This window comes from Pseudorca crassidens, chromosome 1 (genome assembly GCF_039906515.1).
Source record: "Pseudorca crassidens isolate mPseCra1 chromosome 1, mPseCra1.hap1, whole genome shotgun sequence".
Taxonomy (NCBI): domain Eukaryota; kingdom Metazoa; phylum Chordata; class Mammalia; order Artiodactyla; family Delphinidae; genus Pseudorca; species Pseudorca crassidens.
This window is the reverse complement of record NC_090296.1, coordinates 42189245-42202752: the sequence shown is the minus strand read 5'-3', so window position 1 is coordinate 42202752 and position 13508 is coordinate 42189245. Positions and strand designations below refer to the sequence as shown.

The window sequence follows — 13508 nt, the reverse complement described above, 5'->3', positions numbered from 1 at the left end:
CCCTCTAGGTGGTCACAAAGCACCCAGCTGATCTCCGTGTGCTATGCAGCCGCTTACCACTAGCTGTCTATTTTATATTTGGTAGCGTATATATATCAGTGCTACTCTCTCACTTCATCCCAGCTTACTCCCCCTCCCCGTGTTCTCAAGTCCATTCTCTACTTTTCATTTGTTCAACATTGAACAACATTGTTCACCAGTTTGGGCAAAGAACTTGTAAGTAATGCTTGAATTATTTCCCCCCTTTGGCAACACAAGAAATAAGGAAGAATTTAAGGATTTTATCTTGTGAAATGGTAAGATAATTGCTCAGATTTAAGTTTATAGCTCAAACATACTTGGGGGAAATAGTACTCTATACTTCTAAGTTCTAAAACTCCTAACAATTTTATTTTCTTATTTGAAATATATGCTATAAATTTAGAATACAATTATAACGATCAAGGTTTTAATGTAGTTAGTATTATCTATCACATAGGCAGAAGATGGCTTTTAAAGAATTATTAATGTCACATTCTTAGCTTTCAAATTGTGAGCTTAATTATAAGGTAGTCATGTTTCTTTTAATGGCTGTGTGTACTTTCATAAGAACTGAAAAGGTGACAATATGTAAATATTAATACATGGTCAAATATGCATGCCACTTAGGACATCAGGTTGAGAAGGATGGGAAATCTGGTGGTGATGTAAATTTAATTAGCTTTCATTAGATTCTAGAATTCTATTTTAAGTGAACTTAAAATAGATCAATTCACAGATTCTGTTCCTGAATTTATTAATTATTCTAAAGAGGAAAAACAATTGAGTAAAGAATATAATTTCAAATACTATAAGAAGAAAGTGGGAGGGAGGTAAGGCATCATTTTAAAAATGATGAAGGAAGGGCCTGCAGAAGACAGAAGATTTCATCCAACCCCTATTGATGTATGGTAATCATAATTAATGCTTTTGTGATGGCATATCAGGAATATTATTGTTTTTAATGAAAGAAATATTAGTTCATGGAACTATGAGAAAAACCATAGATGTGAAGATATGGATTTAGCATGGCATTTCTGTCAATCTTTCTCATCCATGGTGGCTCTTCCTTTAAAAAAAAAAAAAAAAGGGCTTCCCTGGTGGCGCAGTGGTTGAGAGTCCGCCTGCCGATGCAAGGGACGTGGGTTCGTGCCCCAGTCCAGGAGGATTCCACGTGCCACGGAGCGGCTGGGCCCGTGGGCCGTGGCCGCTGGGCCTGTGCTCCGCAGCCTGTGCTCCGCAGCGGGAGAGGCCACAGCAGTGAGAGGCCCACGTACCACAAAAAAAAAAAAAAAAAAAGACACTGCAGAGAGTCCATCTGTACAGTCTAAAACCACAACATGTAATAAAAAATGATTCTAACCTATTGATATTTATCATAGTCTTTTTCTTAATTTTAGTAAGGAATAGCTCGTAATGTAAAGAAACATATATATTTGAAGTTCAGCAATTCTTTCATGTCAGTTTCTCCCATTAGATTATTTTAAATACTTTTTGAGATATGTACAATCTTGTTTAATAAAAGCTGTTTTTGTTCCCTACCTAGTTCTACAGATTCATTTTACATGATATACAGATATTGGAAGATATTCAGCAAATACTAACATTAATTAACTCTAGGTGGTAGGACTTTGGGTGATTTGTGGCTTTCATTTGAAACTCTTTGTAGAAATGGAAATTTTCATAATGTGCATGTATTGTTTTTAGAAAACAAGTAAGGCCATTATTCTACCCCCAAATTTTGAAATATTCCCTTATAAAGATTCTCTTGAAAATGAAAATACATTGTGAAAAAGGAGAATTTTATTTTTCAATGGAGTGATACCTACGTACGTTTGGTATATTATCTGTACAATGAGAGTTTTGTTTCGTTAAAAAAAAATCCCTAGATCCTCTGCTAAGCCAGTTTTCCCATCAGACCTCATTACAATCTGCAGAGAGGGAGTTTGTAAATGAAATTATTTATGCTGTAATGTTTGCACAAGTATTCTAATAACACTGAATCCAAGTAAAATGCTCTTTTTGATAAAAGGTGGGATTGGTCTGCCTTTATGTCTGTGTGATAAACTGTCTTTATTAAATGCCATTTTCAAAATACAAGCATTTCTTTCAATTCCTGTGGCTACAACAGACATTTCTTCTGTGTATTTGGGGAGGCTTGGCCATTTTGAACTAGCACCTTTGAGAACAGACTACCCTCAAGAGTGTTTCCACAGAGAACTGTAGGCCAGCATAAAATTTTCAAAATATTTTATTTTCTAACAAAATCAGAAACATGTAAGATTATATTCCTGGAAAGTGTTTCACCCTTCACTATTTTACAGGCAGGGGAACCTGTAAGTACAAAATGCTGCCACGTGCAGTAAAGTGGGAGCTGACCACTAGCCTCAGCCCCCCACATTGCCAAGTGTCCTGCCCATGAACTTGTCATGTACAGCGATATCTGGAAAACAGCAATCTTTGGAGCACAAGTGAAATGGTATGGATAAGTGGCTCTAGTCAAACTTTGTTCCCCTGCCTTAGTACCATTTGGATTCAGGTAGTATAGTAAAGTGGTTAAAAGTGTAGGTTTGGGGATCAGACTGCTCTGCGTTTGGGACCCACCTAAGTCTTAGGGCAAATTACTGGCCATCTCAGCCTTAAAATCCTCAGTTTCGTCCTCTATAAAATGAGAGTAACACAATAATCTCAGGAAGATATGAGATTAAGATATGTAACAAGAGTTTAGGACAATGACCAACACATGGATAATACTGATGGAGAATTTTTTTTTTTTTGCGGTACGCGGGCCTCTCACTGTTGTGGCCTCTCCCGTTGTGGAGCACAGGCTCCGGACACGCAGGCTCAGCGGCCATGGCTCACGGGCCCAGCCGCTCCGTGGCATGTGGGACCTTCCCGGACCGGGGCACGAACCCGTGTCCCCTGCATCGGCAGGCGGACTCTCAACCACTGCGCCACCAGGGAAGCCCTGATGGAGAATTTTTAATGATGAGTTGATGATAGGGATGATGACAACAATGGCATAAATTGGTCAAGATCACTGCCTCAACTGCTCAATTTTGCTTTGTGTTTAAAGAGGTAACCTGTGTGAAAATATCTTTGAAGGTGAAAGGAGAGTTCACTTTCTGTAACTCAGCATTAGTGAAAGAAGTAGTGAGCGTTGAGATAGGAAGAGTTCTGGATTCGCGGCCAGAGTCACCTTTTCATTACTCAACTTGCCACTTATCGAAAAACTCTGGGCAAGTCACTTAACCTCTTTGAACCTCATGTTGTTCAAGAGTAAACTGAAAAGCTCAAATGAGAAGATGTTTGGCAAAATGAAAACTATGTAAATGTGACGGGTTATTAACACCCCCATTACCTAGATAATTCACATTTTTAGAAAAACCATTGAGGAAGAAGCCATCTACTTCGGAGGCAGATGGTAAAACAGCAAGAATCAAGGGGCTCTGGGGTCAGACAGCCCTAGGCTTGAATCCAGCCTCTGGCATCACCAGCTGTGTGCCTTGGCAGAAGCCTCAGTTCATCACCTGTAAAATGGGATAATAAAACTCACACATCATAGGATTCATGAAGACTAAATGCAATGATGCGAGTATATCACTCAGTAAAAGTGCCCAATAAATGTCAATATTAAATAATAATAATACTTAGTAATCTGAAGATTGCCATGTTTTATTAGGTTATTGTCTTATTTCATCTTCACTGAGTAGATTGGGCTTTGGTTTATTAACCAATTGGGTATGAGTATCATTTTTTTAAACTGGGAACAGAATGTGTGTAATGTAGTATAATGTGGACTTTAGTCTCTCTTTAAACATTCTTTTCTACAGCTAAAATCATATATATTAGTAAAATAAATATAAGGTTCCTTTTGCATGTATACTACAGTTTTTAGGATGCACTGTATTAGTTTCAGTACAGTCTTCATGACATATCCAATGGGCTGCAAATTTCTCCATGGAACTGTTTAACATGGAGGAAACAGAAACTCACTTTTATTCCCTTTTCCAAGCAAAACTTTCACTTCTTAATACCTTCAGAGGACATTATCAACAATGTTAATACTTACTTCTTTTAACTGCATTCACAGCTGCTCCTTGATCACACCCATTTCATCGTTTGTATACTAGACCTTGCTCTGCTGGTCTATGGATTGGGCTAAGAATTATTACACATGAGTGGCTTCAACCCTGATTATGTATTAAATTCACTTGAGGAGCTTCTGAAACATACTGATGCTTGGCTCAACTGAATCAGAACCTCTAAGGGTGGGGCCCAGGCATCCTTCATGGTTTTTTAACGCTTCCCAGGTGATACTAATATACAGCCAGTGTTAAGAACAACTGTTTTTGATAATGAGGGAACTAAAATGAAGATACACTGAAAATGCTAAACAAGAATCTTACTGTAGATTTTAGTTTAGGTGAAAGTTCTCCTAGTAGGGAGAAACAGGAATAATTTACTTATTATTTCTCTTTTATGCCTATAAACCCACCCACCCAGTTATTAGTTAATTTTCAGGATAATGGCTTTGTTCTATTTGACAAAAGGAAATCAATGGTACTGAACATTATCAAAGGTCACAGAGTAGGAAAGACCCTCAATGATCCTGAATCAATCTTCATAAGCAGCTGTATAGTGGAAATGAAAACGATTGTCTTCAATGGACAAATTATGGCATTTTGTGTTATTTTCTGATTATAAATGTCCACATTTTTTAACCTCCCCCCCAGTGAGAATGTCAACTGAGGCAATAGGACTGTGATGAAATAGTGTCTTACATCTTATACAAATAAGTCAGAAAATCTGCCACTTTTGGTACTTACTTTTGGTAAGAATAGAGGAAATCCATAAGCATAGTCTAAAAACCAAGTTTGTTATGTCCAACTAAACTTGGTATTCTTTCAAGCCATAGATGTATGCTGAGTGTGTATACGGAATAAACTGGCTGAGTCTAAACACATAACAAGAATGAAATGTTACCAAGAATTTTCACAGCTGCCTCCTGTATAAAACATATGCTAGTTCATGTAGTTGACATCATTCTCTAAAATTATGCCCCCTGAATGGCCATACATTTCTTATTTCCTGGCATTTAAATTTATTAGGTTCATTTATTTACTTTTGACAGTTGTATTTCCAATAGGCCCACATAATTTGAACTAGACTATTGTATTTTATGTCTTAGCCGCCCAACCAACAAATAAGAGACAGAGAAAATATGTTCTTAATTCTGAGGTTCATGTTTACTTTTTCTCTGCTTAAAAGATTTACCAAAGAAAAACTCCTTGGGGCATTAAAGATTAAAAGACATCCCATTCTTTCTATGATATAACATTACAAGAGGAAGATGCCCGGTTTAAAAAAAAAAAATCAGCTCCTGCTCCAGTGTATTCTTGGCCCCCTGAGGGATGCTGCAACCCTGCAGGTTAAGTCAAACGCACCTTCTTCAGAACCATATTTGTTAAATATTAAAAGACACTTCATATTACAAACATCCAAGTTTACAACACATAATTCTTTCAAAGTCTCTCTTTCTCCTAGTAATCTCACACTGAGCAAGATGAAGGAGAGAATTTTAATGTAACAAAGGAGAGATGGAGATGTGTGAAGTATGAGGCTGAATAAAAATGGCTGAAAAGCAATCCAAGCAAGGCTGGAGGGTGGCCACACCCAGTGCTAATATGGACTGTTTCAAAATAAATCTGTTATACCAGAGGGCAACTGGCACTGTTTTTTAATTTCCCTCCATTTGCTCCACATATACCCATTATTAATAAACAGTAGTTACAGGTTACCCCAATGAAAGACAAAAAACCCCTGAAATATTTCAAAGTGAATCATCCTAATATGTGTCTACGCCATCATATTTTCAGGATTTCGAGAGCTATTCTGCATTTCCAGTTTCCTTTGTGTGACCACAAATAATAAGCCTAAAATGGGTGTGTCCCTCTTAAAAGGATGCACTACAGCCTTCTCAGCTAATGGTTCTACCAGGAGATTTCAACCTTTAGGCATAAATTAAATGCACTGGGATGCATGGAACAATAAGAAAGCATTTTAACTCCGGGAATAAGAAGAGATTAAACAAGTACTGAACGATTAAAGGATCCCAAAAGAGCTCCAGGAGGAGGCAAAAGATGCATTATTTAAAATACTGGCGTGACAACAAGAAAACAAAGGGGTGGGGGTGGGGGATTTTTTAAAAAAGACAGGACAAGGGGAAAACCCCACAAAAATCAAACACCATCCACTTTGATTTTTGACAGAACAAGTTTACTCCCCCCATCAGAAAGCTCTTGGGTATAAAGCATGCATAGGTCCCACAGGTGAAATGATGCACAATGGCCGAGTCTGGGTCCCGGCGCTCCCGTGCGCCGCAGGCATGCACAACTGAAATAAAGAGAATACCCTGACTTTTCCAGTTGCTCCAAACACAGTCCATCTTCGTGGAATCGGCGGTGGCCTGCATCGTGCGCGCTTTAGGGGCTCGCCGTTGCTGTCCTCGGGGCCGCTGAGCGAGCACTGAGGCGTCGGTGCCCCGGCTGCAGCGCTGCTCGCGGTGGCCGCGGCTGCAGACAGACTGAGGCTGAACCAGCCGGCGTGCGCCGCGAGGGGCGGGCGCGTCGCGGGCACCGCAGTCTCCGAGGCAGCGAATCAGCGCGGCGCGGAGCCGGTCGGCCTGCGCGCTCGGGGATGCGGGCGCCGCTAGAGGCGAGAGCGTAGGCTCGCTGCCCGAGAGATGGTGAAGCCAGTTCTTACCCGGAAGGCACAAAAGCTGACCGGGGGGTGGGAAGTTTGGGAGAAAGAGGAGAAAGGGCCAAGGGTAGGGATGAGAGTACAACACTTGGGCAGTTTCTGGGACTTCCTGCCCGGCATGGCATGCTGCTTTTTCTAGAAATGTCTTAGAAACCCATGAAACTTGTTGGATAAGACATAGTTGATGGCAGTACAAATCTCAGGCTTTCAGTATCATGTCCCCTAATTGCCGCAGCGCTCACTCACCTTCCCCCCCCACCCGCCCCCAATTCTTTACACTGTGGTCACACTTTAATTGCTTGACATCTTCCAAACAACTGACAGATTCTTTCCCTCTTTTGGAATAGGCCACGGCTATCCAAAACCTTCCTTGGCAAGCCGCAATCACTGCAAAGAAACCCTGAGGGCTCGTGTCCTCTCCTGTTAACCCCTCTTCTCCAGCTCTGTTTGTGGGTTGAATTAATAAATAATATCAGAATGTGGTGCGCCAGCAGGCTCCCGATCAAAGCCTTTGGACTCTGACACACGGAGTTATTAGCCACTGCAGTGACCCTCCAAGAGTGGTCAGTTGTGGGGACATCCAAACAGAACTCAGGGAAGCAAAGGGCATTCTTCCTCAACATCATATTTGAGATTGAGTGCTGAGGGGTGATGGGCACGGGTGGTGTGTATAATTTGCGAGATAAAGTTGGTTTCCAAGCCTTGTGCGTCAAGGGCTTCAGGTGTCCCCAGTTACAATGCAAATGTTAATGGGAGGAGCAGAAAAATAGGTAGTAAACTACTAATCAAATCTTAGCATGAAATACTTTATCGGATTATATTCCAAGGCAGTTGAGAGAATGGACAGGGGATAGGTATGTTTTGATGAGGAAAAGGTAGAAATAGCACAGAGAAAGGACTGGAATATAGGCATTTTCTAGGGAAAGAAAGTCCTGGTGGAGGGGACCCTTGAGGAGACAAGACATAGCATGAGGACAAAGGATGCCTTGGGGACCAAAGGGGTATATAGAAGGAAGAGTTCCCACTTCATTTGTTGTAGCATGGCCTTATCTGTTACACAGAATTTCTCTCTCCCTCATGGAGAAGTGGAGCCTCCACAATTCCTCTGCAGTTTACAGAGCCATTCCTTCCCATACCCAAATCTACATCTGTACATCCTGTGCCAGCAAGAGCCTAATGACAGTAATCTCAAGGTTATGCTTGTGGACATGATTTATCTTTCATTTTATGAACGATATACACTTTAAAATATGATCTTTATGATCATGCGTGTTCTTTCTAGAATGAAAGCCTCCAGAGAAACCAGCTAAGCCTCTGCATATCTTTGTAAAACATGTGAAATTACTCTTAAGGAAGCTTAATAAAGAATGATTTCAGAAGGATGATTTAGCACTTTTGAGCATTTGAAGTCTCCTAAAAGAGTGGGCTTGTCGGAGCTCCCATGGGGCTGATGGGAAGGAAGAACAGTGACCACATTATTACACAGCACTTTTCAAACTGACCTGCTCTAGAGGTGCTAGTGAGTTTTGTTATATTTATATTCCCTCCCCCCCTCCCTCTCCCTTCCCCCGCCTCCCAATTTTTTCATCATCATGGTCATGTTTGGGAATTCAATCAGCAAAATGATGAAATGACTGGTATGTGATGATGAATTCTCACTGCATGATGTGGGGCTGGGACAAACTGCAAATAGGTGGGGGACAAGACTCAGAAGGAGAGAGAAAGAGCTGCCAGGTGGGTTGTTCCTGTCCTGGCCACTTTTCAGTTGGAATCCTTTGGAACCTTGGCCACTAGGAGGCACTGACAGTCCAATGATAGCCACAGACATCAGCCTCAGTACAGAAGGTGTCCCAGGTATTTTCTTTTTTTTTTTTTTAACATCTTTATTGGAGTATATCTGCTTTACAATGTTGTGTCAGTTTCTGCTTTATAATAAAGTGAATCAGCTATACATATATCCCCATATATCCTCCCTCTTGCATCTCCCTCCCACCCTCCCTACCCCACCCCTCTAGGTGGTCACAAAGCATGGAGCTGATCTACCTGTGCTATGAGGCTGCTTCCCACTAGCTATCTATTTTAAATTTGGTAGTGTATATATGTCCATGCCACTCTCTCACTTCGTTCCAGCTTACCCTTCCCCCTCCCCATGTCCTCAAGTCCATTCTCTACGTCTGTGTCTTTATTCTTGTCCTGCCCCGAGGTTCTTCAGAACCACTTTTTTATTTTAGATTCCATATATATGTTAGCATATGGTATTTTTTTTCTCTTTCTGACTTACTTCACTCTGTATGACAGACTCTAGGTCCATCCACCTCACTACAAATAACTCAATTTCATTTATTTTTATGGCTGAGTAATATACCATTGTATATATGTGCCACATATTCTTTATCTATTCATCTGTCGATGGACACTTAAGTTGCTTCCATGTCCTGGCTATTGTAAATAGAGCTGCAATGAACATTGTGGTACATGACTCTTTTTGAATTATGGTTTTCTTAGGGTATATGCCCAGTAGTGGGATTGCTGGGTCGTATGGTAGTTCTTTTTAGTTTTTTAAGGAACCTCCATACTGTTCTCCATAGTGGCTGTATCAATTTACATTCCCACCAACAGTGCAAGAGGGTTCCTTTTTCTCCACACCTTCTCCAGCATTTATAGTTTGTAGACTTTTTGATGATGGCCATTCCGACTGGTGTGAGATGGTATCTCATTGTAGTTATGATTTGCATTTCTCTAATGATTAGTGATGTTGAGCATTCTTTCATGTGTTTGTTGGCAATCTTGGTATATCTTCTTTGGAGAAATGTCTATTTAGATCTTCTGCCCATTTTTGGATTGGGCTGTTTGTTTTTTATATACTGAGTTGCATGAGCTGCTTGTAAATTTTGGAGGTTAATCCTTTGTCAGTTGCTTCATTTGCAAATGACCAAAGCAATCTTGAGAATGAAAAACAGAGCTGGAGGAATCAGGCTCCCAGACTTCAGACTATACTACAAAGCTACAGTAATCTAGACAGTATGGTACTGGCACAAAAACAGAGATATAGATCAATGGAACAGGATAGAAAGCCCAGAGATAAACCCATGCACATATGGTCACCTTATTTTTGATAAAGGAGGCAAGAATACAGAATGGAGAAAAGACAGCCTCTTCAATAAGTGGTGCTGGGAAAACTGGACAGCTACATGTGAAAGAATGAAATTAGAACACTCCCTAACACCTTACACAAAAATAAACTCAAAATGGATTCGAGACTTAAATGTCAACTATAAAACTCTTAGAGGAAAACATAGGAAGAACACTCTTTGACATAAATCACAGCAAGATCTTTTTTGATCCACCTCCTAGAGTAATGGAAATAAAACCAAAAATAAAGAAATGGGACCTAATGAAACTTAAAAGCTTTTGCAAAGCAAGGGAAACTACAAACAAGATGAAAAGACAACTCTCAGAATGGGAGAAAATATTTGCAAATGAATCAAAGGACAAAGAATTACCTTCCAAAATATATAAACAGCTCATGCAGCTCAATATTATAAAACAAACAACCAAATCCAAAAATGGGCAGAAGACCTAAATAGACATTTCTCCAAAGAAGACATACAGATGGCCAAAAGGCACATGAAAAGCTGCTCAACATCACTAATTATTAGAGAAATGCAAATCAAAACTACAATAAGGTATCACCTCACACCAGTTAGAATGGGCATCATCAGAAAATCTACAAACAAAACATGCTGGAGAGGGTGTGGAGAAAAGGGAACCTTCCTGCACTGTTGGTGGGAATGTAAATTGATACAGCCACTATGGAGAACAGTATGGAGGTTCCTTAAAAAACTAAAAATAGAATTACCGTATGATCCAGCAATCCCACTACTGGGCATATACTGACAGAAAACCATAACTCAAAAAGACACATGCACCCCAATGTTCACTGCAGCACTATTTACAATAGCCTGGTCATGGAAGCAGCCTAAATGCCCATCGACAGATGAATGGGTAAAGAAGATGTGGTACATATATACAATGGAGTATTACACAGCCATAAAAAGGAACGAAATTGGGTCATTTGTAGAGACGTGGATGGATCTAGAGCCTGTCATACAGAGTGAAGTCGGTCAGAAAGAGAAAAACAAATATCATATATTAACGCATGTATGTGGAACCTAGAAAAACGGTACAGATGAACCGGTCTGCAGGGCAGAAATTGAGACACAGATGTAGAGAACAAACGTATGGACACCAAGGAGGGAAAGTGGCGGGGCGGGGGGTGGTGTGATGAATTGGGAGATAGGGATTGACATGTATACACTGATGTGTATAAAATGGATGACTAATACGAACCTGCTGTATAAAAAAAAACAACTGAAAGTTCCCAATTACAGAAAGATGGAAAATAAATATTTCAAATGCCTAAAAAACAAACAAAAAACCCAAAAATAAACCAATGGGACCTAGTGAAACTTAGAAGCTTTTGCACAGCAAAGGAAACCACAAACAAGACAAAAACCCAGGTATTTTCAGTGGTTGAGTATTCAGTGTTACTGGAGCCAGTGTGTGGCTCTGACAGTCAGTACTGGGCAGCAAGCTGGGAGCAGCACGTCCCTAGCAAGGAAGAGTAGGCACAGAGGCAAACTCTCCCTCAGGTGGAGGGTAGCTCTGTCAGAATTTTTGGGCCATGAGTTTTCACTGGCCACAAAGTTGACCTTGGAATGTCAGCTTAGCTGAAAGACCACATGCTTTTCAGTCACGCTAAATCTGGAAAGAAGCTTGATGGCACCCGAAAAATCAATATAGCAGTTGGATAGTTGAAGACTGAGGAGGTAAGATGTCTGATGCCAGAAAGACACACACTAGTAAAATAAGAATTGGGGGCTTTTGATTAATGCACAGGTGATTAAGAGAAACAAAAATGACCTTATTAAAGGAAAATCAGGCAAAAGAGTATGAAGAACGACTGGGGATGTGGGTGTTAGACACACTTGTGTTACAAACTTTAGTTATATGGCTTCCAGCAAATAAGTATCTCTGGACCTCTCCCTCATAATATACAAATGAGTTATAGCTTTAAATGTTTGTTTCTATGAAATAATAAGAATTTATTTCCCAAAGACATTGTAAATGGATGCTTTCCTTGCACAAGTGCCCACAAAATATTAATTGAAAGCTCTTGGCAAGATCAAAATGATAGAATGGGTAGAAAAGATATGTAAATTGTCCTTAAGCAGTGAAAGAAAACAGAAAGCAAAATAAAGCTTACTAAAAGCAGGCAGGAACTGCCGCTGTCTTTAAACCAGCAGAGAACAGACGGGCTTTGTATGCAGCCAGCTTAGAACTTGGTTTAGGTACTGCCAGGAAAGGAAGTGATTTCTTTAGTTTTCAGGATGAAATCGTGCATTAGTCTGTACTAAGGAAAAGCAAAATAGCCAAGTTTTATAATCTCATCCCAGATCAAGATGAATGTTGAAGGCTGCTATGCCCAGAGTGGCTGTATTGTTTCTGCCTACTAAGCATCAGGATTTTTACTGATGAGACTCAATGGCACCTATATTGACACATTTATTTAAGGAATACTTACGGAGCACCTACTGTATTCTAAACACTGCTCTAAGCATAAAGCAAAGTTCCTACTTTTAAGAAGTTTACATGCTAGTGTGTATGGGAGGAGTAGATAATAATAAAAGAGGTAAATATATATTTCACTTGTGGAGAAGTGTATTGGGGAAAATAAAGCAGGTAAAAGAGGACAGAGAAGGGGCTGGGGTGGAAATTTGTTGTTTTATAATGAGAGTCAGTGAAGGGCTAATTCGTAAGGTAAAATTAGAGCAGACACCTAATGGAATAAAGGAGAAAGCCATTAAGATCTATGGAGGAAGAGCATTCACAGATGCACTGAGTTTTCAGGACAGAATGTATTATAATAGCCAGTAAACTATATCAAGCATCTTATAGAACTCCTTGGATTTTTTTAGGCTCTGAGAAGTATAGCAATTGGCAGAAAAGGCACAGAACCAAAAAAAAAAAAAACTTCATTATGATCAAAGAACACTAAGAACTCTGCTCTATGCCATATGGAATAAGGAAATTTAAAGGAACAACCAGTTTATTACATAACCCACTGTACCAAAACAATGCATAAGATGTCTTCAATTCAAATAAAAGATTAGCACTTTTTATTTTCTCATGGTGTGTATTTGGTTGTTACAAGATCCCTATGAGGTAGATAGTGTTTACCTTCATCTTCTTGATTGATTCATTCATTCAATCTACAAAGGTTTATAGAGCCCATACTAAGTGCCTGTCTCTGTAAATACAAAGGGAACTGCCCACTGGGAATTTGAGTCTACTGGGGGGAAGATTTACACATAAATAGATAAATGCAATCAGTGGATTGTATGAACAGGAAAGAGTGGATACACAAAACAGAGAGTGTTTAGTGGCAGAGGTTTCAGGAAAGGCTTCTGAGAATAGGTGATAATTAAACTGAATTATGAACAAGAAATGTATCACCAGTTTGAGTGATGGGCTTTCCTGGCTGACAGCTGTGGAAACTTAATTACAGAAATGTATAGAGGCCAAACTGTGACAGGCCTGAGTAGTAATACTGTCAATAGATTAGGGAGACATTGCAGGGTTTCAAGGAGAGGAGTAACATGGGAAGTTGAATAATTTATCCAAATTTGGCTGAGAATTTTTCCAGAATTGATAAAAGACATAAATTC

General features: G+C 39.9%; 1 protein-coding gene across 4 annotated transcripts in view; it reads right to left on the bottom strand.

Annotated features, from left to right (window-relative positions):
- The window catches only part of RTN1 (reticulon 1), a 411168-nt gene that overhangs the window by 26224 nt on the left and 371436 nt on the right, over positions 1 to 13508 (bottom strand). The window contains exon 1 of one of the 4 annotated variants that reach the window (XM_067734457.1): positions 6433 to 6617. The exons of the other annotated variants lie outside the window; for them this stretch is intronic. Coding sequence (XP_067590558.1) covers positions 6433 to 6493 — 61 coding nt within the window. The 5' untranslated portion in view covers positions 6494 to 6617. Of the gene's footprint in view, positions 1 to 6432; positions 6618 to 13508 lie in introns of those variants that run through there. 4 annotated transcript variants of the gene reach the window in all.